At 42.3% G+C, this 27,178-nt stretch overlaps 1 protein-coding gene across 1 annotated transcript in view; it reads left to right on the top strand.

The window, feature by feature from the left end:
* The window catches only part of CDH2 (cadherin 2), a 241,712-nt gene that overhangs the window by 10,100 nt on the left and 204,434 nt on the right, over window positions 1-27,178 (top strand). Inside the window, exon 2 of the mRNA XM_040264779.1 lies at window positions 21,480-21,591. Within this exon, the coding sequence (XP_040120713.1) occupies window positions 21,480-21,591 (112 nt within the window). The remainder of the gene's footprint in view (window positions 1-21,479; window positions 21,592-27,178) is intronic.

The following is a 27,178-nucleotide window of genomic DNA, read 5'->3' as shown; positions in this document are numbered from 1 at the left end:
CTGAGTGTTCATTAATTGATCATAGTATTGAATCAGTGCTCAGCCAAGACACAGCATTTCCAGCATCCCAGGGACACCCTCTTCAATTTTAACCATCCCTTCAGTGGCAACTATATGTTGTCCACTCACTGAGTCGTGTCTGACTCTTTGTGACCCCATGGACTGCAGCACACCAGGCTTCCCTGTCCTTCACTATCTCCCAGAGTTTGTACAAATTCATGTCCATAGAGTCAGTGATGCCATTCAACTTGACTTCTAATAGCAGAGATCAGTTTAGCTTATTCCCATACTTGATGAAATCATCCACTATATACTGTTTTGTACTTTTCACTCAATTTGTAGAATTGCCTGTGTATGTGTGTCTTATGTCTTTTTTAATAGTCACAAGGTTAGGAAAGGCTTTTGGATAGTATGGAAGTATCTGGGAGGTTGAGGAAGGTGAAAACTGATTTAAAAGCAACAATAAAAACAGACCATTTCATTGCATCTAAAGGTCACTTGAACGTTTACAGTGTTTGTGGTGTCAAACCATGAAAAAACTTTTGTGGATTTTCCTATCTAGATATCTTCTCTTGTAGTTCTGATAAATTGGCAGTGTTAATTCAGCCAAAAGCTGAAGACGTTTGGAATTTAGTAAGTTACACCTTTTCTTGCCCTTCCCTTTTTATCAGAAGGAAGGGAGAGACAAAACACTCAGGATCTTTGGACTTGAAGTCTTCATGCAGAAGGTTTGGGTGTTAAGACTAATCTTTGCAGCAATGCTTCTTAATACTCTGAGCTTCCTAGTGACCCACTTCTCAACGAGGCCCTACCCAGATTTATTTTTACCTAAAAAAGTTTCAGTTGGGGGTTACAATACCACAAACTGCTAGTTTTCCAGAAGGTCGGAGCATCTCTGGGGATAGTTGATCCTCTTCTGTGTCTGTGTAGCCATGAAGGGGGGGATCTGAGAGGTTGCCATGAAGGATACAGAGCTGCATACTTGTCCCAAGTTCCTTCCTTCTGGAGGCCTTTTCTCTCCGTGTATAATACTTGTTGAGTAGACCTAGCATCTAGGTGGAGGAGTCCACGCATAAGAATGAAGACTAAAGGATCCACATCCAGAGGTAATGGCCCAGCAGGGTTTGTTTGCTTCAGTTCAGTTCAGTTCAGTTCAGTTCAGTTCAGTTGCTCAGTCGTGTCTGACTCTTTGCGACCCCATGAATCGCAGCATGCCAGGCCTCCCTGTCCATCACCATCTCCCGGAGTTCACTCAGACTCATGTCCCTCGAGTCCATGATGCCATCCAGCCATCTCATCCTCGGTCGTCCCCTTCTCCTCCTGCCCCCAATCCCTCCCAGCATCAGAGTCTTTTCCAATAAGTCAACTCTTCGCATGAGGTGGCCAAAGTACCGGAGCTTCAGCTTTAGCATCATTCCTTCCAAAGAACACCTAGGGCTGATCTCCTTCAGAATGGACTGGTTGGATCTCCTTGCAGTCCAAGGGACTCTCAAGAGTCTTCTCCAACACCACAGTTCAAAAGCATCAATTCTTTGGTGCTCAGCCTTCTTCACAGTCCAACTCTCACATCCATACATGATCACAGGAAAAACCATAGCCTTGACTAGACTTCAAGGAATCTCTAATTTATTTATGTTTGCACACGAGCGGACTTTGGGCTTCCCAGGTGACACAGTGGTAAAGAATCCCTCTGCTGATACAGGAGATGCAGGAGATGCAGATTGGATCTCTTGAGTCAGGAAGATCCTCGGGAGAAGGAAATGGGAGACCCACTCCAGTATTCTTGCCTCGGACATCCCATAGACAGAGGAGCCTGGTGGGTTACAGTCCATGGGATTGCAGAGTTGGACACAACTGAGCAACCAACCACACACACACACACACACACACACACACACACACACGAGTGTGTGTTTATTTTTCAGTGTTTAAAAAGGTTGTACCCTTTGTATGACTTTAGCTTATTGAGGCCTCTTTGGTATTTCATTTGTGTTTAAGCCTTGCAGACAGTTTTCTACCATGAAAGCAATTGTATACATACAGTGTTTATGTTTTCAGCATTAAATCTTACTTAGAGTTCTTTTTTGTTTGACAGATAACTAAGAACATTTGGGGAGACTAGCATAGCCATTAATTTAATTTTCCAGTTGATTCATAGCTGAGTACCTTGTAAATGAAACTGAATTAAATCTATGATTTGGTTTATAGTCTTCCCCTTTATTAGAGGCTGTCTTGACAGAACTTTGTTTAAAAGGGAGATAGTGGTATATTTGAATGTAGATAACAATCCCATGGACGGAGGAGCCTGGTAGGCTGCAGTCCATGGGGTCGCTAAGAGTTGGACTCGACTGGGTGACTTCACTTTCACTTTTCAGTTTCATGCATTGGAGAGGGAAATGGCAACCCACTCCAGTGTTCTTGCCTGGAGAATCCCAGGGACGGGGGAGCCTGGTGGGAGGCCGTCTATGGGGTCACACAGAGTTGGACACGACTGAAGTTACTTAGCAGCAGCAGCAGCAGCAACAATGGATTATGTATCGATGGCATATAACATTTTATGGCCTAGAGTAAAAGCATTTTGGAACACAGTGAGATAACTTTTTCTAGTGTTTTTGTGCATGTAATGGGTCTCTCAAGAATCGTTCACATTCTGATATCTTATTTACTGGTTCTTCATAATTAAAATCTGTTGGTGGCACAGTGGTAAAGGATACACGTGCCAGTGCAGGAGACCCTGGTTCGATCCCTGGGTCAAGAAGATCCTGGAAGAGGAAATGGTAACCCACTCCAGTATTCTTGCCTGGAGAATCCCCATGGACAGAGGAGTCTGATAGGCTACAGTCCATGGGGTCGGAGAGTTGGACATGACTGAGCAACTGACCACACGTACCATATATATGCTATGTATATATTATATTTAGTACAAATTACATGTAATATGTATTATATGTTATATGATGATGTATTCAATTATATAGTAAACCATGTATACAATAAATCATATACAGAATATATACTAATATATTATATATATATATGATACATATATATAGTGTGTGTGTGTGTGTTTCTGGAATACTACTCTGGTGGTTATGCCAAGATATAAATTGAGACTGTGCACCTCCAAACACAGTCTTCTCAAACCTGGTGCTATATCAAATTGTACTTACCACTTTATGTTTTCACATTACTTATCTGAAGTTTACTTTTGTTCTTAGTATGAGGTAGAGGGCCTTGCTTTATTTTTCTCCCTAGCATTTATGCATATAACACACACAGAGTAACAGGTGGGTGGCTGTCCTTTATCAAATAAATTTCTGTTTTTCTCAACAGAAATGCTTTCTTTACTAAGTGTGAGTTGTTGTAGAGTTTTGGATGTCTTTCTCTGTGCCGATTGCCTGGGGAGGCAGTGTGTCCGTGGTTAAGAATGTTGACTCGGGCTGGATGACCTGTTTTGGGGGCTCTGGTTTTGACACTAGGCTGTTGTGTGAGCCTGGACAGCACATGTGGCATTTCTATCTTGCTGTACGTCCGTTTGTAAAATGGGGATAATAAGTAGTATCTGTCATAAGGTTGTTAGGAAGACTAAGTGGGCTGATATATCTATATCATTTAGAAAAGTGCTTTCATATGGTAAACAAGATGTAAGATCTTTAATTGAAGATTTGGGGTCATAATCATTACCCTTGTTTTACACAAACATAATCAAGGAGTAATTTAATTATTTGACTGAGTTTGAGTACTTGATACGTTCAAAGCTCTGTTCTGTGTTCCAGTGGGATGACTCATCATCCTCTGCATGGGAGGCTGCCAGTGCGCCTTAGACCACATGCAGAAGCCACAACTGAAGGACACATATTTTAACATTCCTCCTTCAGTTTTAACAGATGTTACCTAAGCTGATACAATTAGGGAAAGGGATTAATCTATATGGAGTGTTATTCTGCCAGCAGTTTGATTTGGGAATTACAGGTAATAAAACAAGAGCTATTCTGGTATCTCCCATCTGCCTCTTTGCTTCTGTGATGTAAGTTTTTAAAAATTAGCACCAAAACCATTTTGCATTGAGGTATAGCTGATTAACACTTATGATAGTTTCAGGTGAACACTGAAGGGACTCAATCATACATATATCGTTATCCATCCTCCCCTAATACCCCCTCCCATTTGGGCTTTTAATTCTTTAGTGTTCGTCTGTGGACACCAGTGTGTATGGGTGTATGTGTGTGTTTTGAGACTAGCCTGGAACCAGAGTAAGTTATTTAGTCTCTGAATGCTTTTAACATGATAACTCAGTGGAGACTAGAGAGTTGAGGGTATTCTTATCATACTGTTGATGCAAGTACAGAATTTATGAAAACAGAGTAAAGATAGATTTATTGTTCTTGTAGATTCTGGTGATTTATTGATGATTAGATGCAGGACTATTGCAGTTAGCTTAGTTTCATTCTGCGTTAATAATATTGAATCATTTTTGAGTAATTACTATGTACCAGACACTGTTCTAAGTACTTACTTGTATTCACTCATTTAATTTGCAAGGAAGTTGTACCTATTTACAGAAAAAAAGAGAGCAAAGCACAGGTTAAACTGAGGCTCCCAAAGTTATTTTGTTAAATGATGGAGTGAGTGAAAGTCACTCAGTTGTGTCCTACTGTTTGTGACCCCATGGGCCCGCCAGGCTCCTCTGTCCATGGAATTCTCCAGGCAGGAGTACTGGAGTGGGTAGCCATTCCCTATTCCAGGGGAATCTTCTGGACCCAGGGATCAAACCCAGGTCTCCTACGTTGCAGGCAGATTCTTCAGCATCCGAGCTAAGTGATGGAGCTAGGATGCAAATGCCAGCAGCCTGATGTCTGAGCCTGTGTTCCTAGTTTTGGTGTTTATTTGAATGGAGGTAAAAATATGAAGGCAAAAGATTGACTTTTTAAAACAACTTTTTCTATTGTAAAATGCAGTACATGTAGAGGAGTATATAAAGCATGTATGCAGTTTAAATAATAAAGTATACAAAACATGTCACTACAACTACTAGACAGGTTGAGAAATAGAATATTACTGGTGCCTTGGAAGTTTCCAGAGTACTGTTCCCATTTCCTACCCTCCTCCCAGACATAACCATTATCTTCATTTTTGTGATAATTATTCATTGATTTTCTTTATAGTCATATCATCTGTGTATATATTCCTTTTACATATTGTTTTATATATACTAATATATGTAAATATGTAGAAATGTATTTATGTATAGAGACATGTTTATGTAAATGTGTATATCATGCATCTATGTGGAAATGTACTGTGTATATGTGTGTATGTATGTCTATGTATCTGTATATATATATATGTATATACAAAAATATCTGGTTCACCAACACCACGTACATATTTTTCTTTTTCCATAACTTATTATACATGTTCTTGTTAAGCTTTAACATTTTTTAACAATATGGTGGACTGCATAATGGTATCTCTTTTGGGGTTCAATTTGCATTCTTTTGGTTGGTTACCAAGGAGATGGGGATTGTTTTTGTATGTCTTCTGGTCTTTCATCTTCCTTGAGTTGTCTGTATGAACCCTACCACATGAAGTTTGTAACTCATCTGTAGCTTGGCTTTGCGACTTGTTGCCCACTCTCTTTGCCTAACATTTTCAATCATGGCTTGTGTGGTATCTTTGCAAGCAGCGTGGTTTCTGGATAGCTAACTCATGTGATTAAATCTAATATTTGAGGAGTGCTAACTATGTGCCAGGCTAGGTAGTCTACCTGCATTGTCTCATATAATCTTTGCCTCTGAAGATTACTTATCTCATGTCCCCGAGATAAGTTGGCATTGTTATCATTATCCATTTTACAGCAGTCTGAGTGCAGCCTGGCTTAACCCATTCACCCAAAGGCACACCTCCCAGGGCTTGTGCAGTATTCTCCCTGGTGACAGTCAGGTCCTCAGAATCTCTGAGAGCTGACTCAGTGGGAAGAAGATAAATCTTTCTATTCAAGATTTTATAGGATTGTAGCCCGGAGGAGAATTTGGACTTTAGAATGAAGGCTTCAAGGGGTCTCCATTCCTGGAGCAACCTTTGGACTTATGAATGGTAAAATCTAACATTGAGCCAGAATTAGGATAGGCTACCCGTCAGAGAAGGCAGTGGCACCCCACTCCAGTACTCTTGTCTGGAACATCCCATGGACGGAGGAGCCTGGTGGGCTGCAGTCCATGGGGTCTCTGAGGGTCGGACACGACTGAGCGACTTCACTTTCACTTTTCACTTTCATGCATTGGAGAAGGAAATGGCAACCCACTCCAGTGTTCTTGCCTGGAGAATCCCAGGGACGGGGGAGCCTGGTGGGCTGCAGTCCATGGGGTCTCTGAGGGTCGGACACGACTGAGTGACTTCACTTTCACTTTTCACTTTCATGCATTGGAGAAGGAAATGGCAACCCACTCCAGTGCTCTTGCCTGGAGAGTCCCAGGGACGGGGAGCCTGGTGGGCTGCCGTCTATGGGGTTGCACAGAGTCGGACACGACTGAAACAACTTAGCAACCATGGAAGTGGGCCTCCCCGGATGGCTCAGCGGTAAAGAATCTGCCTGCAATGTAGGAGATGCAGGAAACGCGGGTTCTATCCCTGGGTTGGGAAGGTCCCCTGGAGGAGGAAGTGGCAACCTGCTCCAGTATTGTAGCCTGAAAAATTCCATGACTAGAGCAGCCAAATGGGCTACGGTCCATGGGAAGGTGATGAGCCAGATACTACTGAGCACTCACACACAGACCCTGTAAGTAGGTAATCCCATCTGTGGCCAAACACCCGCCTAGTGGTGATTTTAAGAAATACAAGAAACTGATGAGTGGTTGACAGTGCTGTGAATTGCAATTTTTCTTGACCTCAAGCTGGCTGGGTTTAGAACTGTAGACACCCAGTAATGCAGAGACGCATGTGATTCTGTTCCCAGGATTTGGGCTTCTCTGAGCACTTGTAGAGGCTTGGTGGTCTAACCTTGGATCCTCATCATCCAGCCATCCTGGTGGACTTGCTTTCAGCCGGATGTTATTTGTCCTGGTTTCTTTTTGATCTTTAGCCTTGGCCATTACTGAGTATTTAGTAATGCTGAGATTTTGTGGGTCATTTTGGGGCCCGTGAAGAGACCCTAATAAATCTTCTTATCCATCCAAGTTCTGGACAAATAAGATGAATCAGTGGGTATGCTCAGTCGCTAAGTCGTGTCTGACTCTTTGTGACCCCATGGACTCTAGCCCGCCAGGCTCCTCTGTCCAAGGGATTCTCTAGGCAAAAATACTGCAGTGTGTAGCCATTTCCTTCTCCAGGAGATCTTCCCGACCCAAGGACTGAACCTGGATCTCCCACCTTTTGGGCAGATTCTTTACCAATCTGAGCTGCCAGAGGAGCTCAGAGGACCAAAAGGCAACCTTTAGTAGTGACCAAGATGAGGATGGAGAATGTGGTTTAAATACTTTGGATTTCTGACTTAATACCCTGCCTGCCCCCAGCCTCCCATCTTTAACACTGCTGGATGAAGACAGCCTCCCACCTATGGAACCTGCTCTTGCAGTTCATCCACAGCCTAGCAACATCTGCACTATGGAGAGAGGCTGGGCTCCCAACAGAAAAAAGAGGTGAAGAAGGGGCCAGGCTCTGTATGCCCAGTCATTTCATCTAAACTGGCCAGAAAGGTTGCCAGAGATCAGGAGTGGTGTGGCTTGTGTAGCTCCTCTACATGGAAGGCGGGGAGTCAGGGCTCCCCTAAACCTTCTACAGGGTTTGGATTAACCATGGAAGGTATGTTCCTTACTCATCAAGTGTGTGCTCATCCAGAAGAGGGGCAATCACCCACAGAGGGGGAGACAGACTCTCTCAGGATCGTCTTGCTCTCAACCTCTTGAAGTTTTAAAAGATCAATAGCTTTGCTGTAGAGAGAGTACTATATCTTGACTTTATAGAGAGTCCTTCTCCAGGGGCTCTTCCCAACCCAGGAGAGGAAATGGCAACCTGCTCTAGGAAATCCCATGGACAGAGGAGCCTGGTGGGCTACAGTCCATAGGGTTGCAAAGAGTCCACAGTCACAACTGAGCGCAAACATGCACTTAATAGAGAGTCTTCAAACCTAACAGGGTGGTCACGGCAGCCTGAGCACACCTTGGAAATATTACGTGTTAGATTCTAGAGCACTGCTGGAAGAGTTTTCCTAAGTGACATTATGACCTTAGAGCCTATTCTTAAATGTCCCGAGATAGGAAGCAGGTGACTTCTGAAGGAAGGACTCCCAGTGGGTGGTGAGAACCTTCCCTGGTTGAGTCTTTCCCTGATGCTAATCGGGTTAAACCTCTTGTCTGTAAGTCATGACCTTTGAACTAAGCACTCAGTTCAAAGGGAAAATGAAGACTTAACAGAGATCAAATACGCTGGATGAGAAGGCAGGGAACCTCAAAATGGGATCACCACCAAGGGGTATTTCTGACCTTGCACATAGGTGGCAGAATCTCAAATGCCATCTTTCTGAAAGAGAACCAAGAATACACAGATGGATCTCCTCCTCCTGGGTAAATACAAAATGCTAAATTTAACCTCCCCCAGGAGCCACTCCCAGATGAGATTTGCAGCCAGTGCATTCAAACCTCCTACCTGGCCTCCAGCTGTGAGCCCCTTGAGACTCTCAGCCCAGTGCTGTCCCCCGTGTAGGCTCCATGGGGTGGGTGGCCAGGGGACACACTATCTTGGGAGCGTGTGTTTTCCATCTCTCACCACCTGCTGTGCAGTTGCTCTGGCCAAAAAAGGCCATCTGCAGGGGAAGATTTCTCCTTAGTTTGTAAAGACTGGTCCAGACCACTTGGTGGAGGTGCCAAGGGCCAAGAAGTGGAGAAGTGCCTTCTTGGTCTCTGAGTGCAGAGCAGAATTAGAAGTGGACGATCCATGCTGCCCTCCTAGACCTGTCATTCATAATTTAAAGTGAGAACTTCCCTAGGGCTCTTGAATTCACTGCCATTTAAAAATAGCAAATAGTGTGCTGCTCACTCGTCTTTAGGCTGGAGATGGTGAAAGAATCCCCTTTTTCTGTGCTTCGGCGCTCTCTGCTCATTCATGGCCACCTCGCTGTGTCCTGAGCTGTCTCAGGCCTTTCCCAAGGCTGTTCTCCTGCAGTCCTTACCCAAAGGCCTTCGCCCCTTGGCTGGGGTCACCCAGTGGCCCGTCTCCTTGGCTTTCCCTGAAGTCCACTGTCTTTGTTCTGGGTCCCAGCTCTGTAAACAGCCACTTTCCTGGAGAATAACCGCCATGAGTTGTGGTCACACATCAAGATCAAAATACCCTGTGGTTTAGGAATTAAAGCCTCTTGATGTTAAAAGCTACCTGCCCGCCTATAAAAACCCACCACAGAGCACAATCAAGGCTATAAACCACCAAGTTAAAAAACAGACAAGGCCCTAGGAAAGCACCCTTTCCCCTCTGCCCGGAGCCCCAGAACCTCTGAGACTGTTTTCTTCTCCAACATTGGATTCCTTTTTCACTCTTTCTCAAGTTCTCCAATTCATACACCAAGTCTCTGCAGGGGCGTAGTAAGTAAGACCTTTGCTCCCTGTACCAGGTTCTGAACTGAATGGAAGAGAAGCCAGAAGAGTCAACAGTTCTGAAAGGGAAAATCTCCCCATGGTTTTGATAAGATCTGGTTTGGAGGGCATGGCCTTTATCCTTGGGCTTGTCTCTTGTCAATGTTGAACCCCAGAATTCCACAGCCAGGCTCACTCAGTTGCAGGTGGCGCTGAACCCCCCTCCCCCACAACTGCTGCCAGGGATCCATGAACTCCCAGCATGGAAAATGAGATCACCACACTTGTTTCCTGTGGGCCTGCAACTCCCAGGTGGGAGGAGTAGGGGCCAGAGCCGGGCACCAGCTGCCCAGATTGTTCTTTCGAATTCAGCCTACAGATAAGTTCAGTTTATCCTTCTCCTCTCGAGGGCAGCAATTCACACATTTCTTGGTCACAGGACCCTTTTCCACTTAAAAAAAAAATCATTAAGTGCCCTCATTAGCTCATTAGCTTCTGTAATGCTGGTAATATCTATCGTTGTTTAGCATATTAGAAATTAAACTGAGGAAATTGTATCGATTTAATTCATTTAAACGTATTAAACCCATTACCTATGTAACACAAAGACCAATTTATATGAAAAATATAACTATATTTTCCAAAACAGAACAGCGAAATTAGTAGGAAGAGTAGCATTGCGCTTTTATATTTTTGCAAATCTCCAATCGGGGTTAATAGAAGACAGTGGGTTTCCTGTACCTGCTTCTGCATTTACTCTGTGAAGGTATCTATCACACATCCTCCACTCTTTAGAAAACTCCACTTTACATTCATGAGAATATGCATGCATGCATGCTAAGTCACTTCAGTCATGTGCGACCCTGTGGACTGTGGCCTGCCAGACTCTTCTGTCCATGGGATTCTACAGGCAAGAATAGTGGAGTGGGTTGCCATGCCCTCCTTCAGGGAATCTTCCCAACCCAAGAGTCAAACCCACATCTTTACGTCTTCTGCAATGGCAGGCAGGTTCTTTACCACCAGCGCTGACTGGGAAGCCTGGAAGAGGTGAGAGAATTAGAAAAGTAGAATTCCTTCCACGTGGAAAGAAGCTTCGAGATGGGAAGCTTCTGTGGGTCTGTGGGTTATACAGTGCAGTTGTTCAAAGACCAGACATAAAACTACTCAAGATAACCTTAGGTGGAAAAAAATGCTAGTCTTCAGCCCCCCAAGTTGAACCTGGAGGTGGTACTAATAGCTCTGTAATCTGTGGGTTAGCAGGCAGGACTTGTGGGCTGGCTTATTCGTGTCTTAACCTTGGAGAACAACCCCTGGGCAGGGTGCTGTTTTGGGAACACGTTCAGGAAGGACTTTGAACACTGACGTTATTGACAGAGCCTTCTTCATGGCAGCACATTTCTGGAAGCTGCGCTGTGAATGCGATTTTCTCCCAACAATAATGGTATAATTGGGTTGAGCTTATCTTATCAAGGACTTGGAATTAGATAAATCATCACCATGGCCAGCCATTCAAATTAAATCAGAGTTTTAGGGACTGGAAGTGTCGGTAACCACTTTTAAAAAGTGAATTCATGCTCCAGGTTTTATGAAACCGACTTAACTGTGTACATGGAGACCAAGGAGTGTTGGGGTACAGAAAGTGTACAAAGAGTCTATCACAGGCTGTAATTATGCCCTTGTCACTGAAAGTGAATATACTCACCATAATCAGTATTTGCTGATAATTTTCCACTTGTGCTTTTAGAAGAGTTTGGGGTTGGTTGTGGTGGTGGGGGGCTGGGGGGCATGGAGGGAATTTAGGTGGCTTAAAAACAAGACTTTTACAGTAGTTTGACCTGATGGCTTTTTCTCTCCATTTTTTCCCGTGGTGAACAGAAACATTTGAAATTATTCTATTAACATATCACAATCATATTTGAGAATCATGCTGCTGCTGCTAAGTTGCTTCAGTCATGTCCGACTCTCTGTGACCCCGTAGATGGCAGCCCACCATGCTCCTCTGTCCCTGGGATTCTCCAGGCAAGCACATTGGAGTGGGTTGCCATTTCCTTCTCCAATGGGTGAAAGTGAAAAGTGAAAGTGAAGTCACTCAGTCATGACCTACTCTTCTCAACCCCATGGACTGCAGCTTACCAGGCTCCCACGTCCCTGGGATTCTCCAGGCAAGAACATTGGAGTGGGTTGCCATTTCCTTCTCCAGTGGGTGAAAGTGAAAAGTGAAAGTGAAGTCGCTGAGTCGTGTCCGACTCTTTGCGACCCCATGGACTGCAGCTTACCAGGCTCCTTGGTCCATGGGATTCTCCAGGCAAGAGTGCTGGAGTGGGGTGCCATTGCCTTTTCCATTGAGAATCATAGTTTTGGAAAATATTCACAGTGGTGGCAGGTAGATATGTCACTTGGTCTTTATTTATTTATTTTTTGGCTCTGTCTGGGTCTTAGTTGTGGCATGTGGGATCTTAGTTCCCTGACCTGGGTTCGAACGCAGGCCCCCAGCACTGGGAGTGCAGCATCTTAGCCAGGGAAGTCCCTGGTCTTAATTCATATATTTAAATAGGATGATTTCCAGCCATTAGCCAATGCCTGAGGATGCTTCCTGATGGGGTGTGTGTTGGTGGGGTGGGGAGGCAGTGGCTAGCAGGGTCCCCAAAGCCTTTGTTATAGGTTTGAATATCACCGCTAATTTGACTAGCTAAAAGACCTATGTCAGTTCCCTTTCAGTTTGCTTGCTTCCTTGCCTGCAAAATAGCACTAATAATAGTACTTTCTTTTTAGAGTTGTGAGGACTGTTAAGATACACGTGTGGAAAGCATTGTAGCACCCTTCCTAGGTAGTTGCTAAATATTAACCATCAGCGATATTCAGTGTATTTGGTTAAATGAATTCCCAAGTTGATTGTAACCACAGTCTGATGCTGCATGCTCTACTCCTTGATGGCGTTTTGAACCTTGTATATACTAAGCATGCTGCAATCTCTGCTGAACGGGGCAGAATCAATCAAAGGCAAGATGGGCCACGTGAACTGGAATTGCTGTAGGCTTTTCTGGAACTTGCAGTGGCGGTTGAATTGCCTAACTGCCTGAGCCACACTGTCTCATAACAGTGGTAGATTTTTACAAGCCGAGTCACGCTGTAGGTGCAGTGTTGTTACCCCTGCCATTAACCATCCGGGAGGCTTACTGTAAAGTCCTGCTTGTCTTTTGGCACTCCATTCCACAAAGCCTGGGTGCCTAGGAAGCCTCCCTTCACAGGGGCTGAGTAGACCGGGAGACTGCACAGACTTATGTGGACTTGACTTGATCTCTCTGTATATAGTCCTGAGATTTGATAGGTTCAGCTCTGGGAAAGTCCACACTCCAAACGACATCTCCAGTGAGGCACTCTGATTTTTGTGCGTCGAGTTGTCGTATGGCGGTGCTGTCTTCTAGCTCATCATCAGCATCAGCATGATTGTCAGGTTCTTGGACCAGACTGTTTTCTTTGTCGTTACTTGATTAAAAAAGTGAAAATCAGAAAAAATAAAATAAAAAGAATCGTTTACTAGAGATATTCAAGGACCCAAACTAACAGAAGTAATTGAAATAAACATGAAAATCATCAGGTGGGTCACAGCGGGCAGTGTTTTGGCCTCCACCAAGTATTCTTTGCGCCTAAGCTGGTCTAGATCGTATCATGGAGGCAAGAAGGAGTTAAAGAACCTGTTCAAAATACTGTGCTCTCCCTGCAGGATTGTACGTGACAAAATAAAAAATATTAGTGTCCAGGGTTAAACGCCTGCACATTTCAAGCATGTTTCCTGGGATCTGAAATTCAGCGTGTCATCAGTGGCATGACTGACACAGAGAAAAATCTTTAAAGAGTAGCACTATCTCTTGAATAATCTTAACATAGCCTTCCCCCATCACGGATGGAATCCTGTGAAATGTAGAGAATCTGGCCAATGTAACTATATGGTGATAAATTAAAAATTTTTCAAAAATCAGTTATGTGGAATTGGTCTTGAAGAGTTCCATTATTTTGTTACCATGATGTCTTCACTTACTGTTTGTATTTGCTTATGTTGTTTGAAGCACATACAGGTGTAATAAAAGTATTATTAAAGCTGTCCCCTCTTCCATCACTATGCACCCCCACTCCAGACATCACCTCTTTTGAAAGGATTTTACTCGTTTTCTTTTGTACCATATTTGTAAATGAATTCTTATTCTCTGTCACCTGATTTCTTTTCTGTATTCATCCTTCTACAAAATTCTTTAAAAATATTTCCCAAGTATGCATGTAGCAAAGAGATAAAAATTCTTTACACGCACACACAAAAAAAACCCAGTAATACCATGACAATAATATCATGACAGCTACTGTATGTATGTATACCCTTGTATTATGGTGAATCAGGTGTTGTTTTTAAGCCCTTGATATGCTTCTTGGCCATCCTTTGAGGCTGGTACTATTATTAAGGAAGAAGCTGAGGTGAAGATGAAGTTATAAAGCATGTCAAGGTCACATCGGTAGCAGGAGGGGAGCCAGGGTTTAAACTTAATTAAGCAGGTTTGTTCAGAGCCCCCAGTCTTAAGGTGTTACACACAGTCCTGCCTTTGTTTCCATAAAGAATAAGGGGAGCAGACATATAAAGTGAAAACAGGTTTCCAGCTTTGTGGACTGCGTTTTTTGTTTTTGTTTCTGACCACACTGCGGGTCATGTGGAATCCTAGTTTCCTGACTAGGGATCGAACTCACACCCTCTGCAGTGGCAGCATGGATTCCTAACTACTGGACCACCAGGGAAATCAGGTGGACTGTGTTTGATTACCTACTTCTCAGTACTTTAATTGTTACTGCATTCTGACCATAGACTATCTGGAAGGGAACAACGGAAGACCTCGCTGTTTAGAGGGGCGGGGGGAACCCAAACATCCAGTTGATTACATTTCAGAGTTTCTGATAATCAGCAAAGCCTAGGTTTTGGGTAGGTCGTCTTCAGAACCAGAAAGACAAGAGAAAGCTTCTATTAGGCTTGCGCTGCTTCAGATGTGCAGTGTGGAGCCAGACACCATAGATGATCTTGATCAGAAAGGAGGGAGGGGAGGATCCACCGTGGCTTTGCCGGAGTGTTTTAAGAGCGTGGATTCAGGAGTAACTTGGAGGAAATTGGAAAACAGAGTCAGTGACCAAGGAAGACTATTAAAGAAAACAGCCCCGATAATAGGAACCTCAAAGAGTCGTGGACTCAGCTTGAAAGCTCATGGTCCTGAGACTATGGGAAAAATATAATGAGAACGAAAAGCGATGTCATCGCAGGTTCAGAACCGGAACGGATAGACCGATCCTAACAGGCACGCAGAACTCCTCTACTACCATTATGCTCCTTTCCTTTTAAGACAAGGAGGTCGATCTTCAGTCCAGGGAGAGTAGAATACTTGTAAGAGGAAATTGAAACACAAGATAGGGGAGCTGATTGTGAATGCGTTGGGAGCCTCTGGCCAGTGTGAGTTTTGTGAATTTCCTCCCGGTGGGCCGGGAGGACTCGCCCACTGCTTTCATCTTTGAAAAATGGTGGAGAACTAGGAAAATTACTAGTGAAGTGGGGATGGGATAATGTCCCAATTAAAAGAAAAGCCAAATTCAGAGGATGTGGTGATCAGATAAAGGAAGAGAGGACCCCGTGCTGACCTGGGCCCGAATTCTCCAACCAGTAATGAGGACAGGTTGGTTGGCAAATTGCATTTTCAGATGTACACAATGGCTAGAAGATAGCGTGAAATTGTTCAGAACAGAAAAAAATAATTGTTTCTTTATTCCCTTTTGTGACAAAGATATTCAACTTGGAGACTGGGGCAGAAAGTTAAGAATGCCCGTATGTAGAGTTCAGAAAGGATTGGGGAGACAGAGGCATTGGGTTGAATATGGGACCCTCTCCCATTGCTACATGGGCATTTGTTAAATATGCCAATTTATCCACCACATCTCTTGAGATTATATTTTAGTGAATCTTGGGTCAGGGCCCAGGAATCAGAAATTTTGGCGACTGTCCCAGATGACTTGCTATGCTGAGTAAGTTTAGGAATAACTGGGCCTTAGGACAGACATACCACGAGGTAGAGCCATGTTGTCATGATAGTATTAATACTGTTATTAGTAATGGCTAATGCGTCGAATAACCAGTTGCCAGACAATATTCTAAGCGCTTTACACCTTTTCTCGTGTAATCCTCACACCCACGCTCTGAGTGGGTGCTGTCTCATTTTACACACATACAGGAACTGGGACTTCTGAGATGTGTGTGCTCACCTGTGCCTCATTCTGCGACCCCATGGACTGTAGCCTGTCCATGGGGTTTTCCAGGCAAGGATCCTGGAGTGGGTTTCCATTTCCTACTCCAGATGGGCAGGATTCAAACTCAGGCACTCAGGCATGTTGAAAACCTGAGCTGCCCCTCCAAGAGCCTGGTTTATGGCTCTGGGTAGGTGGGAAGGGCCGTGTCTGGGCATGCATCACGCCTCGTCTTTAGAATCTGAGCAGCGTCACTCAGATTGGGGTGATGCAGACAGGAGTAATGACTAAATCTGGATGGAGTTATTAATTTATCAAGATAAAATCTTGGAGGGTTAAATGTAATTGCTGCCCCTTGGGGCCCCAAATCAGAGCAAAGAAACTGGAAGCCACGAGTCAACAGTTGCCTGGTGGAAAAGCCCTGGGTTGTTTGGGTTGACTGCTCGCTCGATATAAATCAACAGGGCCTTTGTCTCTGCTGCACCTTTCGCCTGGAATGCCCTTTCCCACTTCCTCCTCTTTTCTCCTGGCAAAATTTTAATCATCTTTAAAGACGGCGCCTAAATGTCACTGCAGCTATGCAGTCTTCTTTGATTTCCACAGGCAGATTTATCAACCTTTTCTGCTGCTTTAGCACTTTGTTCCTGACGTTATAATTTTGCGATTAGCTTTCTTAGTTTGTGCCACTCATGTCCACGGTCACCCAGCTGGAAACACGGAGGAGGGCAAAACCTCCTCCCTCCTTCCTTCCCTCCCTCCCACCCTCCGTTCCACTTTTGAGCCCTGCCTTCACTGGGCCCGATGCATCATTTTTAACTGTCTGCATATTGATACAATCACCCCTTTTCTCAGTCCTGCAGCCCCTGCCTGACTCACATCTATGCCCTAACTTGTCCCCAAACTGTCACTTGTTGTCCCACCCATACACACACACGTTTCCCACGAAGCATCTATCAAACACAGTCTGCCTGTGCTGGAAACGTATGCCTGGTTCTCCCCAGCCAACAGAATAACCCGAGACCCCCAGCCATCCATGATCTAACCTCGTCTAACTCAGCAGTCTCAACTTTTGACTCTCTGCCTTGCTTCTTAGACTCCAGTGACACAGAACTCATTGTAATTCCCCAGGCAGTGTGCTGTTTCTTGCTGCCTTGTTCTGGCTCAAGCAGTGACCGCCTGGGATGGTTTCCCCCCACCCCACCCCCTTGCCTGGCTCCCCCTGGGATCTCTGGAGGCCCCCAGATCCCTGCCCTGGGCTCTCTTCACCCCCCTCTGCATGCTGCTATCTCTAACTTGCGGCTTTCTATTGCAATCATCTCTCTTTTGCTCTGACTCGAAGCCTTGAACTTCTTAAGGGCAGGGCAACGTTTCCTTCTGTTTCTGGCAAGTGGACACTCAGTATATGTTTCTGCAAAGAATTGTAATTATTTGTCCTACTTGGCAAGCCTCCAGGGTTAGAATCTTGCCTCTTCCTCTTCCTGGAGGTGAGAGCAGGGCTATTCACCTTTGAGTGAGCATCTCTTTGCTCATTTGTAAACTGCAGCTCTTTTCACTCCCCTCAGGGGTCTACTGTGAGAATTAAGGGAGATGGCCATGTTTTATAAAACTTAGCTTTCTGGTCTAAGGATCCACAAACTTCAGTCTTGATGCCAGCTTTGGGGCCAAGAATCTTTTTCAAGTTTTAAAATGCTTTTTAAAAAATCATGAAGAGAATACTACTTTTTGACACTTGAGAATTACATGAAATTTCAATATCAGTGTCCATGAATGAAGTTTTATTTGAATGACCAGAGCCACATTTATTCATTTACCCACTTTTGCACTATGACAGCAGAGCCATAAAGACTCTGTAGCCTGAAAAGCCTCAAATATTTACTCTCTGGACCTTTCCAGAAGCCTGGCTCTGGCTCAGCTGGTAAAGAACCTGCCTGCCAATGCAGGAGAGGCAAGGGACGAGGATTTGATCCCTGGGTCAGGAAGATCCCCTGGAAAGGAAATCACAACCCACTTCAATGTTCTTGTCTGGAGAATCCCATGGACAGAGGAACCTGCCAGCCTACAGTCCATAGGGTTGCACAGAGTCAGACACACTGTAGCCACTTAGCACTCACCTAGGGCAGAGGGCTTCCCAAGTGGCTCAGTGGTAAAGAATCTGCCTGCCAATGCAGGAGAGATAGGAGATGCAGGTTCAGTCCCTGGGTCGGGAAGATCTCCTGGAGGAGGAAATGGCAACCCACTCCAGTATTCTTGCCTGGAAAATCCTCATGGACAGAGGATCCTGGAGGGCTGCAGTTCCTGGGGTCACAGAGAGTCAGACACAACTGAGTGACTGCACACCCACGCGCTTGGGGCAGGTCCATTGGAAAATAAGACACTAGGAGTGGAGTTAAATAAGAGATGCCAGACTTCCACTAGTCTGTAGATTTCATTGACCTCTGAGAGTTCACCTAGAAAACCTCATGCTGCCCTGACCCCACCCCCCAGGATGAAGTGTGACCCTTGTTTGCTTCTGTCCTGTTCTCTCCTCTGTTCTCATCCACCTCCTGGGGTTGGATTCCCGCCCTTCGAGCCCTCCTCTGTGGCAGAAGGACTGGAGATCAAGAGGCCCCTGGCCCCTAACCTATCACTGGGACACAGGTTTACAACACTTTGGTCCAACTGTTGTGGCGAACTTGGGACTTCTCTTTATTTGTTACAGTTAGCCTAAAGAAAAGCTAACTAGTAGTGCTTACTCTGTGTCAGGCCCAGGATGAATGGTTGGATATCTGCAGCTGGCAAATAGCAAAATATCACCCAGTGTCCCAAACTTGATGGCTGTTGAAAGCCCAAGTTCTTACTGATCAGAGAGCCCTAGATATTATCTCTTTCTCATTTTGAAATACTCAGAGCAGGCAGGGTATATAGGAGACGAAACATACATAGCATTCTGTGCCTATGCACACCTTCACATTTTACCCTGTTTGCTTTAGATTCTGTTGGAAAGAAATGAATTGCGACAAATAAAATCAAAGCTGCCTGTAGGATTCTTTCTGGCGCTTTCCCTCACTCGCCTTCCCTGGGGTAGCCACTCTTCTAAATTTGGTGCTTATCAGCACCTTGTATATTTTTATATTCTTACTACATATGTATTACATTACCTTTTGAATGTAAACCTTATATATAAAAACTGTCATCAATCATGCTTTGGATTTTTGCTTTTAGTTTGTAAAGATTTAGACTGCAGTGTATCTTGGTACCAATCTGATTTTAGAATGTTTTATAAATAGATTTCTGAACTTACTAAATATAATAGTCATTCCTAGGTTGATTTATAGTAAAATTTCTCTCTCAACCTTACATGAAAGTTGTAACTGAGTATCTGTTTTGCGATGGAACCTTGTGGATAAATGTAACTCCGATTCTTACATTTTAATGCTGTTTCTCCCTTGACTAAGTGAAAATCTTTTGGTTCTTTTCTATTGACGGGCATTTAGGTAGTTTCTAGCTCTTGCAGTTACGACTGTGCTGAAGTGAACATTCCTACACGTGTTGACTAGGGCACTCATGGAAGACTTTCCCAAGAATATACCTGCAGGATATGTCTACTATTACCTTTACTAGAATTTTCCATGGTGATTGTAGCTGCATTCACTGATACCTCTGTGAAGGGTTTGATTGCTCTGTACCCTTGATTTGAGACAATCTTTTCTTGCCCAAAACAGATTTAATAATTTTTGTTACTTTGGTGGGTCTGATCTAATATCTCACTGTTGCTCCTAATACAATTTTAAGATTAGATACTGAGAGATTAGAAAAGCCTATGTCCTTTTTTTCTAGTTTTTCTCAGATCTGAAAAGAACTGTTTACATTTTAGATCAGTTTGGATTCTTGCAACTTTAGAGTCTGCAACACTTCCCATGCATCACCCAGGAAGTCCTTCAGTTGTGAATCTGCGCTGTATAGCTTCCTTCAAACAGTTGCTTTGAGGTCTATCTCTGGGGTCTCCCTTTCTCCTTCCTTCCAATTTCTGATTCTTCTCCACAGAAGTGCAGACTGCTCACAAGGCTGGCCCTGCCACTTTTGAAATTTACGCCCCCACCTTAACTTTGAAATTAAGCTGCTCCCTCAGGCAGCTTCTGTCCACTCTCTTCTCTCCGTTCCTATCAGGGCTGGGTGAAGATTATTTTAAACAATTTATTTACTTTTAAATGAAGGATAATTGCTTTACAATATTGTGTTGACTTCTGCCATACATCAACATGAATCAGCCATAGGTATATATAGGTCCCCTCCCTCTTGAGCCTCCCTCCCACTTCCCAAAGATTTTTATAATTAATGCAAATGATGCCTGAGTTCTACTGAGGCTTAATCATCCTGTGATGATGTCAGGAGGAAGCAGGAAAGAAAGCGAAGTAGTGAGGAAATTAACTCAAAGGGGTAGGTGGATAGCACTTGGTATGATTGAGTTTTAAGCGCACTGAGTATGTGTGATGAGGAGGAAGATGGCAAGAGATAGCAACTTTCTAATTTTTAAGTATAAAAAGGAAACATAATTGTATTAATCTTTATTTACATTTTGAATGTGTCCTTGCCCTCAAATTAGAGAAAAATACACTTTCCCTTTTTAACTGAAGGATAGTTGATTTACAATGTTGTGTTAGTTTCAGCTGTACAGCAAAGTGGTTCAGTTTATATATTCTTTTTCAAATTCTGTTCCATTATAGGTTATTGAAATTGATAGTCGCTCAGTCATGTCCAACTCTTCGTGACCCTTTGGACTGTAGCCTGCCAGGCTTCTCTGTCCATGAGGATTCTCCAGGCAAGAACACTGGAGTGGGTTGCCATTCCCTTCTCCAGGGAATCTTCCCAACCCAGAGATCGAACCTGGGTCTCCTGCATTTCAGGCAGATTCTTTACCATCTGAGCCACCAGGGAAGCCTGTTGTAGGTTATTAGAAGATATTGAATATAGTTCCCTGTGTTTGCAGTAGGTCCTTCTTGTTTGTCTGTTTTATATATAATAGTGGATATCTGTTAATCTCAAATTCCTAATTTATCCCTCCTCTGCCTTTCCCCTTTGGTAACCGTGTTTGTTTTCTTTCTATGTCCGTGAGTCTAGAGAAATACATACTTTCGATTGATTGGTTTTACTTGGTATAAAACACTCTGTACCCTGCAGTAAATATATCACCATTTTGGTTTTTTAGTTCAGGAACATATTGAAACAAACTTCATAGAGAATTAGATGGGAATATACAAATCAATATGCTGGAATGTGTACATTTTTCTTGAAAAGTTGAGTTAATGATGGTGATCTATGGAGCCTCAAAACTCTCTGGCTGTCCCCTCACCCCCCACTTCTTCCCCCTCCGCTTCACTTGAGAGTTTTTCATTCACAATGACCATTTTAATGGAAATGTTCAGTGCTGAGAAGATCCTGGAATGTGCATTATTTTAATTTTGCTGTTTAAGACAAGTGGGATTTGTTTCTTCTACTCCAGTTATCAAAAAGATTAACCCTTTGCCCTCTACATTCTAATTGTAACCACTCCGAAAACAAAGGGGTTATTTGTACAAAATAGTGGGAAAAGCGAGGCTTTATGCCAAGTGGGATGTTTCTCCGTTGAAGGAGGTGGCGATCACGGCACACATTTTTTTCCTTGTGTTGCAGGCTTCCGTGGAGGCTTCTGGGGAGATCTCGTTATGCAAGACTGGATTTCCTGAAGATGTTTACAGTGCAGTCTTGTCCCGGGATGTGCTGGAAGGACAGCCCCTTCTCAATGGTATGACCTCAAAAGATACATTTGTACACTCAGCACCAGTGCTCTTGAAATACCGTTCACTGTTAAAAAGACTCTAAATGATCTCCACTGTACAAGTATGAATTTTTCACAGTCCCTATAATGAGACTGTAGGGACTTTATTTTAGGATTACAGAAGAGCTCATAAATCTCTTATGTACACAACTAGAAGGCTTCTGATTTCCTGAAAACCTCTTCCATTTTTCATTTATGGTGGAAACCATCACACAGTTAATTTTTACAATTTTCTGCCTACATTTTACTTCTGGTAGAAGATATATTTACCGAATATCTGATTCTGCTGATTTAAACCTTATTTACAGCCATCATCTACTTAGTATTTCAAATCAAAGAATTCCTAGGACATGTCAAACTAACATTTAGCAAAATTATAATGAGCAGATTTAGCAGGTAAAATCTCAAGGCAAAAGCATGAATTTGTATTTTTATTATGCCATTGTTTATAGAAATTACTGGATAGCTAATTTAGTTGTAATACATATGAATTTCCAATATAGACTCATCTCCTATCTAAATATGGATCAGATTCATAATATTGATGGATATCATATGAAATTGTTGCCAATAAGTGTAGATAAAATCTAAGTAAAAGTTGAAATTGAAAACGAAATTGAAAGCCCCTTCTGTTACTTCTAATTGAAAGCAGATAAAAGTTTGGTTAGTCATATTTTCATGGACTTATTTATCATTACACAAAATGTCATAGAAATGGGAAAGCAGGAAGAATTGATTAGTAAGTTGTATTTAAATTCTGATTCCCCACAAATCATGCATATATCTGAGGCTATTTTAATAGCCACTTTCAGAAAATCTTTGCAACCTCAACTAGTTAATTGACACAGGCCTGTAGCACACAGCCTTAATTGAAGACTCTCTGTCACTCTGACAGACCTTTGTGGTATCATACCTAAGAATACCATAGACAGAGGACTTTGAAATGTAAATAGCCCCTTAGCTACTGAAGTTCCTTGTTGCCAGTTATCCTTTTATTTTCATTTCTGTTCTGATTGTGATTTGCTCACACATATGTGATCTTGCTGAAGTTATTTTTAAGACATCCTCCCGTTCCTTTCTCATCACATGATATTTTAATGAGTAAATATTAAATCAGTCTGTCTCAATGCTGCATTGCTTGCTGTCTCATCTAGTAGCTAATGGTTGATGCAATAGATGTTTAATTCAAATCAAAGTGTGTACATTTTTTAAAAAATTTAATACAAGTCTCAGAGTTCTGCACATTTGTCATCTTCTTCAAATCTGTAAATTATTATGTGGCATCTTAGGACCTACCTATGTGATCTTAAGTAGTATTTGAATGCTGAAAAATATTTTGATAAAATCCTAGAGAGTAATTTCTCCAGATCAAAAATTTCTGGAATTGTTTGCATTTTTACATTTTGCTTTTGAGATTCATTCTTAAGTGGATAATTCCTTCTCCTAGTCCCTTCTTCTAAAAGCTTGTTGAAATTTGCTGGTTAAGAATAAACCTATGGTCTGTCTCTGGAAGCCATTGCTTTAAGGTGGAATATGCTGCTATGCGGAATAATTTTGAAAATGAAAGCCTGTTTTTAAATTATTAGATCATGCTGGTGATGAAACTGGGCATAATTTTGATTGCCAGGATCATTTTAGTATAACCTAGAAACTTGGGACTTTGCTAGAGTTGTCAGTATAAAAGATTGAGAATACTTTTGACTCTGTGCCCCAGCAGTCGCTGGGGGATGTCTATGACATGACAGTCTCTGGTAGAATTTCTCCGCGTTTGGTATACCTAGTAGTTACCATTTTGGTCTTTTAGCCTTTCTAATAAAGCTGTTTCTCTTCTGACACATCATTACTTTTTTCCTTTATCATTCATAAAATATGTTAACAGACACCAGCATCTTAATGCTTCAAACATAAGGTTCATAATATTGACTCATAGAAAAAACTATTCTTTTAGAAGGAGGAAGATTTTTGTGGAACATCGCCATTCCTTTCTACAAGAGTGTTGTCACCAGTTATATGTATTTGGGAGAATTATTATTGAGAATAATTCTCCTTTTTTTTGAATAAAAAAGTTTCTATTAGTACCTTTTTGGAGTTTTTAGTGACATGCTAATCCAAAGGTGGCTATGTACACTTAACCCAAATAAATACCAAGTCATAATTATGTTCATGAATTCTATGTTCTATGCTACGTGCGTTGACCATGTATATTCTAAAGCTGAGTGTAATCTGTTGCTGGGCCAAGAGTGATGACTTTGGCCGTGGTTTTGTGATTTATAGTGTTCAAGGAAACAAGTAATTGTGCATAAGAAATATGCAAAAGTTTTCCAAGACATTTGCCTTGTGGCAGGTTTCTACCTTATTAAGGTTATAGTCTAAAAGGCTGTTGAAATCGTAACTCCTAACCCTTGATGCTTCCTTTCATTTCCCCCTGCTGCCTTCTGGGGAGAGGAGGGCCATTGTCCAAACATAGGTACAGAATGGTTTTGTAGAGTAGATTCCTGGTGCACTGGACCTTGTACAAGAGTTTACCTTTCAAGTATGTAAGTGCCATGAATGCTGATTCTTCTTCAAACAGTGAAGTCCCAATCTTTTTTGAAAGTGCTTGAAAAACATGAAGCATTAGAGAGAGAGAGAAGATGTTAGAGGCATGTTAGAAAAGCTGGACTCTTGTCTAAAGAGAATTCTTTTCTCCCCACCTGCCCCTTCTATTTTCTGCTGTTGTAATGAATTTCATAGAAAGAATGGACCCAGTGAGCTAGTTCCATGCCTCCAATTTCTCTTCTGGTTTTCATCAGTGCGTTTTTGGTAAGATCATAAAGAGGGCAAAGGTATTTTGTGATCAACCTTCATATTTCCTATTATATCATGTCGAATATTTCCACTCTTTTGGAAAAAAAAAAAGTTCAGTGCTTTAAAAAAAGTGGCTATCCAGGCCTCTGTTCCATTTCGTTAGCAAAACCAGATTTTTCTTAACTGTGCCTCTATTTTTGCACTTACAGGTTGTTTCCAATTTTTCTCTTACACATATTGTGCTGCTATGGAGATTCGTTTTTAGCGAACTTTGATTTTTCTTTATGGATAGTTTCTTTGGGGATTTGTGTTCAAAAGTAAAATTCCTAGGCCAAAGGTAATGGACTTTTTTTTTTTTTTTACATTTTTGTAGAACTCTTTTCATGGCTAAAAGTATGTTTGTTCTTTACTCCATCCTCATAACCACTGAATTTTACAATGTTTTTCATTTTCCTACTTCCCCTAAGATGAAAAACATTCCTTTTTCTATCCTGTGGTATCTCCTGGGTTTGCCTTTTGTAAGTTAGTATCAATTTTAATACGTTTAGGTGTTTTTACTTTGCTATTTTTCTATTCTGTTTTAAAAGCATTTCTTGCCAACCCCCTCAGTTTACAGACAAGCAAATTGGAGCTCAGAGAGATATAGGCTTTTCCCATGATAATATGGTGCTTTAGATTGTTAGCTACAGATTTGGAATTAGAACCCAGGTTGCTGATACTTAATTTAGTGATGATGCTAATGACGATGATTAAAGAAAAAAAAAAAAAACATGGAGTAACACAGGGAAGAACATGAGCCAACCTACCTGTCCATGTGTCTTGTGACAAGTCTCAGAACTGGTCTTTATTTCCCACTTAGCACCATGGGTTTTGTGTTGCTAGACACATTTGGTAATTGGTGACTCTAAGGCACAGTTTCCCTGGTGGCTCCTGCAGTGCAGGAGACCTGGGTTCTGTCCCTGAGTTGGAAAGATCCGCTGGAGAAGGGAATGGCTACCCACTCCAGTATTCTTGGCTGAAGAATTCCGTGGCCAGAGGAGCCTGGCAGGCTACAGTCCATGGGGTCCCCCTGTGATTAAAAAATATCTCCTGATGATTGTCACCATGAGTATTTTTTGTGCATACCTGTTTACAAGCAGAAATTTAGGGCTCTTGAAAATAATCGTCTCAAATATTTAACTTACACTCCACTGAACTAGAAAGAATCTCTTGTGGTAGCACATTACATGAAAATAAGATAACTGAAATCATAAATTTTCATCCTGTCACCAGCAGTGCATCTGACACTAGGAAATAACAACCATGCTGCGACATCACAGAGAGCATCTAGGCTGTTTTTAGTGTGGATGTTATGAGTGATTTTCCTGTATGTTTTGCACTGGTGGTCTGTATGCTTAGACATCTCACTTAAGTAAACTCCTCCGACTCTGGTCAACATAAATAGCAACCTGCAATTACCAAGAAGCTCTTCAGTAATGCATTCAGACTCACCAACTCTGGGCAGCCCATGATGACTATTTTCAACTAGATGGAATTTGATTTAGATTAGTTTACTTACTGATTGAGGCTCCTCTCTGCATTAGCACTCCGGGAGGAAGCTGTCATATGGTATCTTCAGATAACAGTACAGAAATCCTTTTTATTATTTAGTAGGACTATACACTATGCACTACTTTTTCTAAAAATAATCTGTCTGCTCATGTATGATATGCATTACTGAATTTGGGAGCCATCTATATCTTAAGCAGGTCTTAAGCCTGTTCCAGGCTTGTACCAATATGTTAGGAAACCTTGGCTTTTGTTTTAATTAGCCTTTTTTACTTTGATAGATCTTTTTTTTAATTGTTTTGTGTAAATGTCTTAAGATATTTTAAATTGTTTATACAGCCTTTTGCTAACTGTGTGTGTATGTGTTAGTCACTCAGTCATGTCCGACTCTTTGCGACACCATGGACTATAGCCCACCAGGCTCCTCTGTCCCTGGGATTCTCCAGGCAAGAATATGGAATGGGTTGTTATTCCCTTCTCCAGGGGACCTTCCAACCCAGGGACTGAACCCGGGTCTTCCGTATTGCAGGCAGATTCTTTATCATTTGAGCCACTGATTTCCAACTGTGAGAAAAGGTGTTAAGTTTCGAGATGGTTCTCTTGGATATTGATGATAGGCTGTTAGGAGTTACAAATGAAATACAGCCATGTAGATTCTCTGGGGTGGAGAGCTTTTATTTTTAATACCTTGTGGTAGGTATTTTTTAAGAGCCATTAGGTATATATTAATGTCAACATAAGAACTAAGAAATTTCATCCTTGTTTTCATCATAACCATTTAGACTTTATTTAATACTTGGCATGCTTTTATATCCCTTTTGATGTGATGTGTTCTAGGTCTAGGTTTCTTAATGCAGTCCTGCAAACCAAGATAAGCCAGTTTGGGTGGTCACTTCTTTGTTTTAAGTCCTTTGGCAGTTATTTATATAGTTTAGTAATTTGGAGTAGCCGAGGTCTGCTGTCTCACAAAGTAGCAACCAGATCTGTGTTGAAGAAAGTCACACTTCACCTGTGAAAACGTGTTAACAAGCAGGCTCTGAATGGTTTTAAATCTGCCCTCCTAAGATCTGAGGGCCCCTTTCCGTCGGTCCTTTTATGCTAAATAGTAAGCCCCTGGTGGAGAGGAGAAAATAAACACAATAAGTAAGATTTACTTTATGTTAGATGCTATGGAGAAAAATAAGACAGAGAAGGGAAATAGGAAGAATGTGTGGTTTTG

Source organism: Oryx dammah, unplaced genomic scaffold, assembly GCF_014754425.2.
Source record: "Oryx dammah isolate SB20612 unplaced genomic scaffold, SCBI_Odam_1.1 HiC_scaffold_22, whole genome shotgun sequence".
Taxonomy (NCBI): Eukaryota; Metazoa; Chordata; class Mammalia; order Artiodactyla; family Bovidae; genus Oryx; species Oryx dammah.
This window is presented reverse-complemented; position numbering and strand designations above follow the sequence as displayed.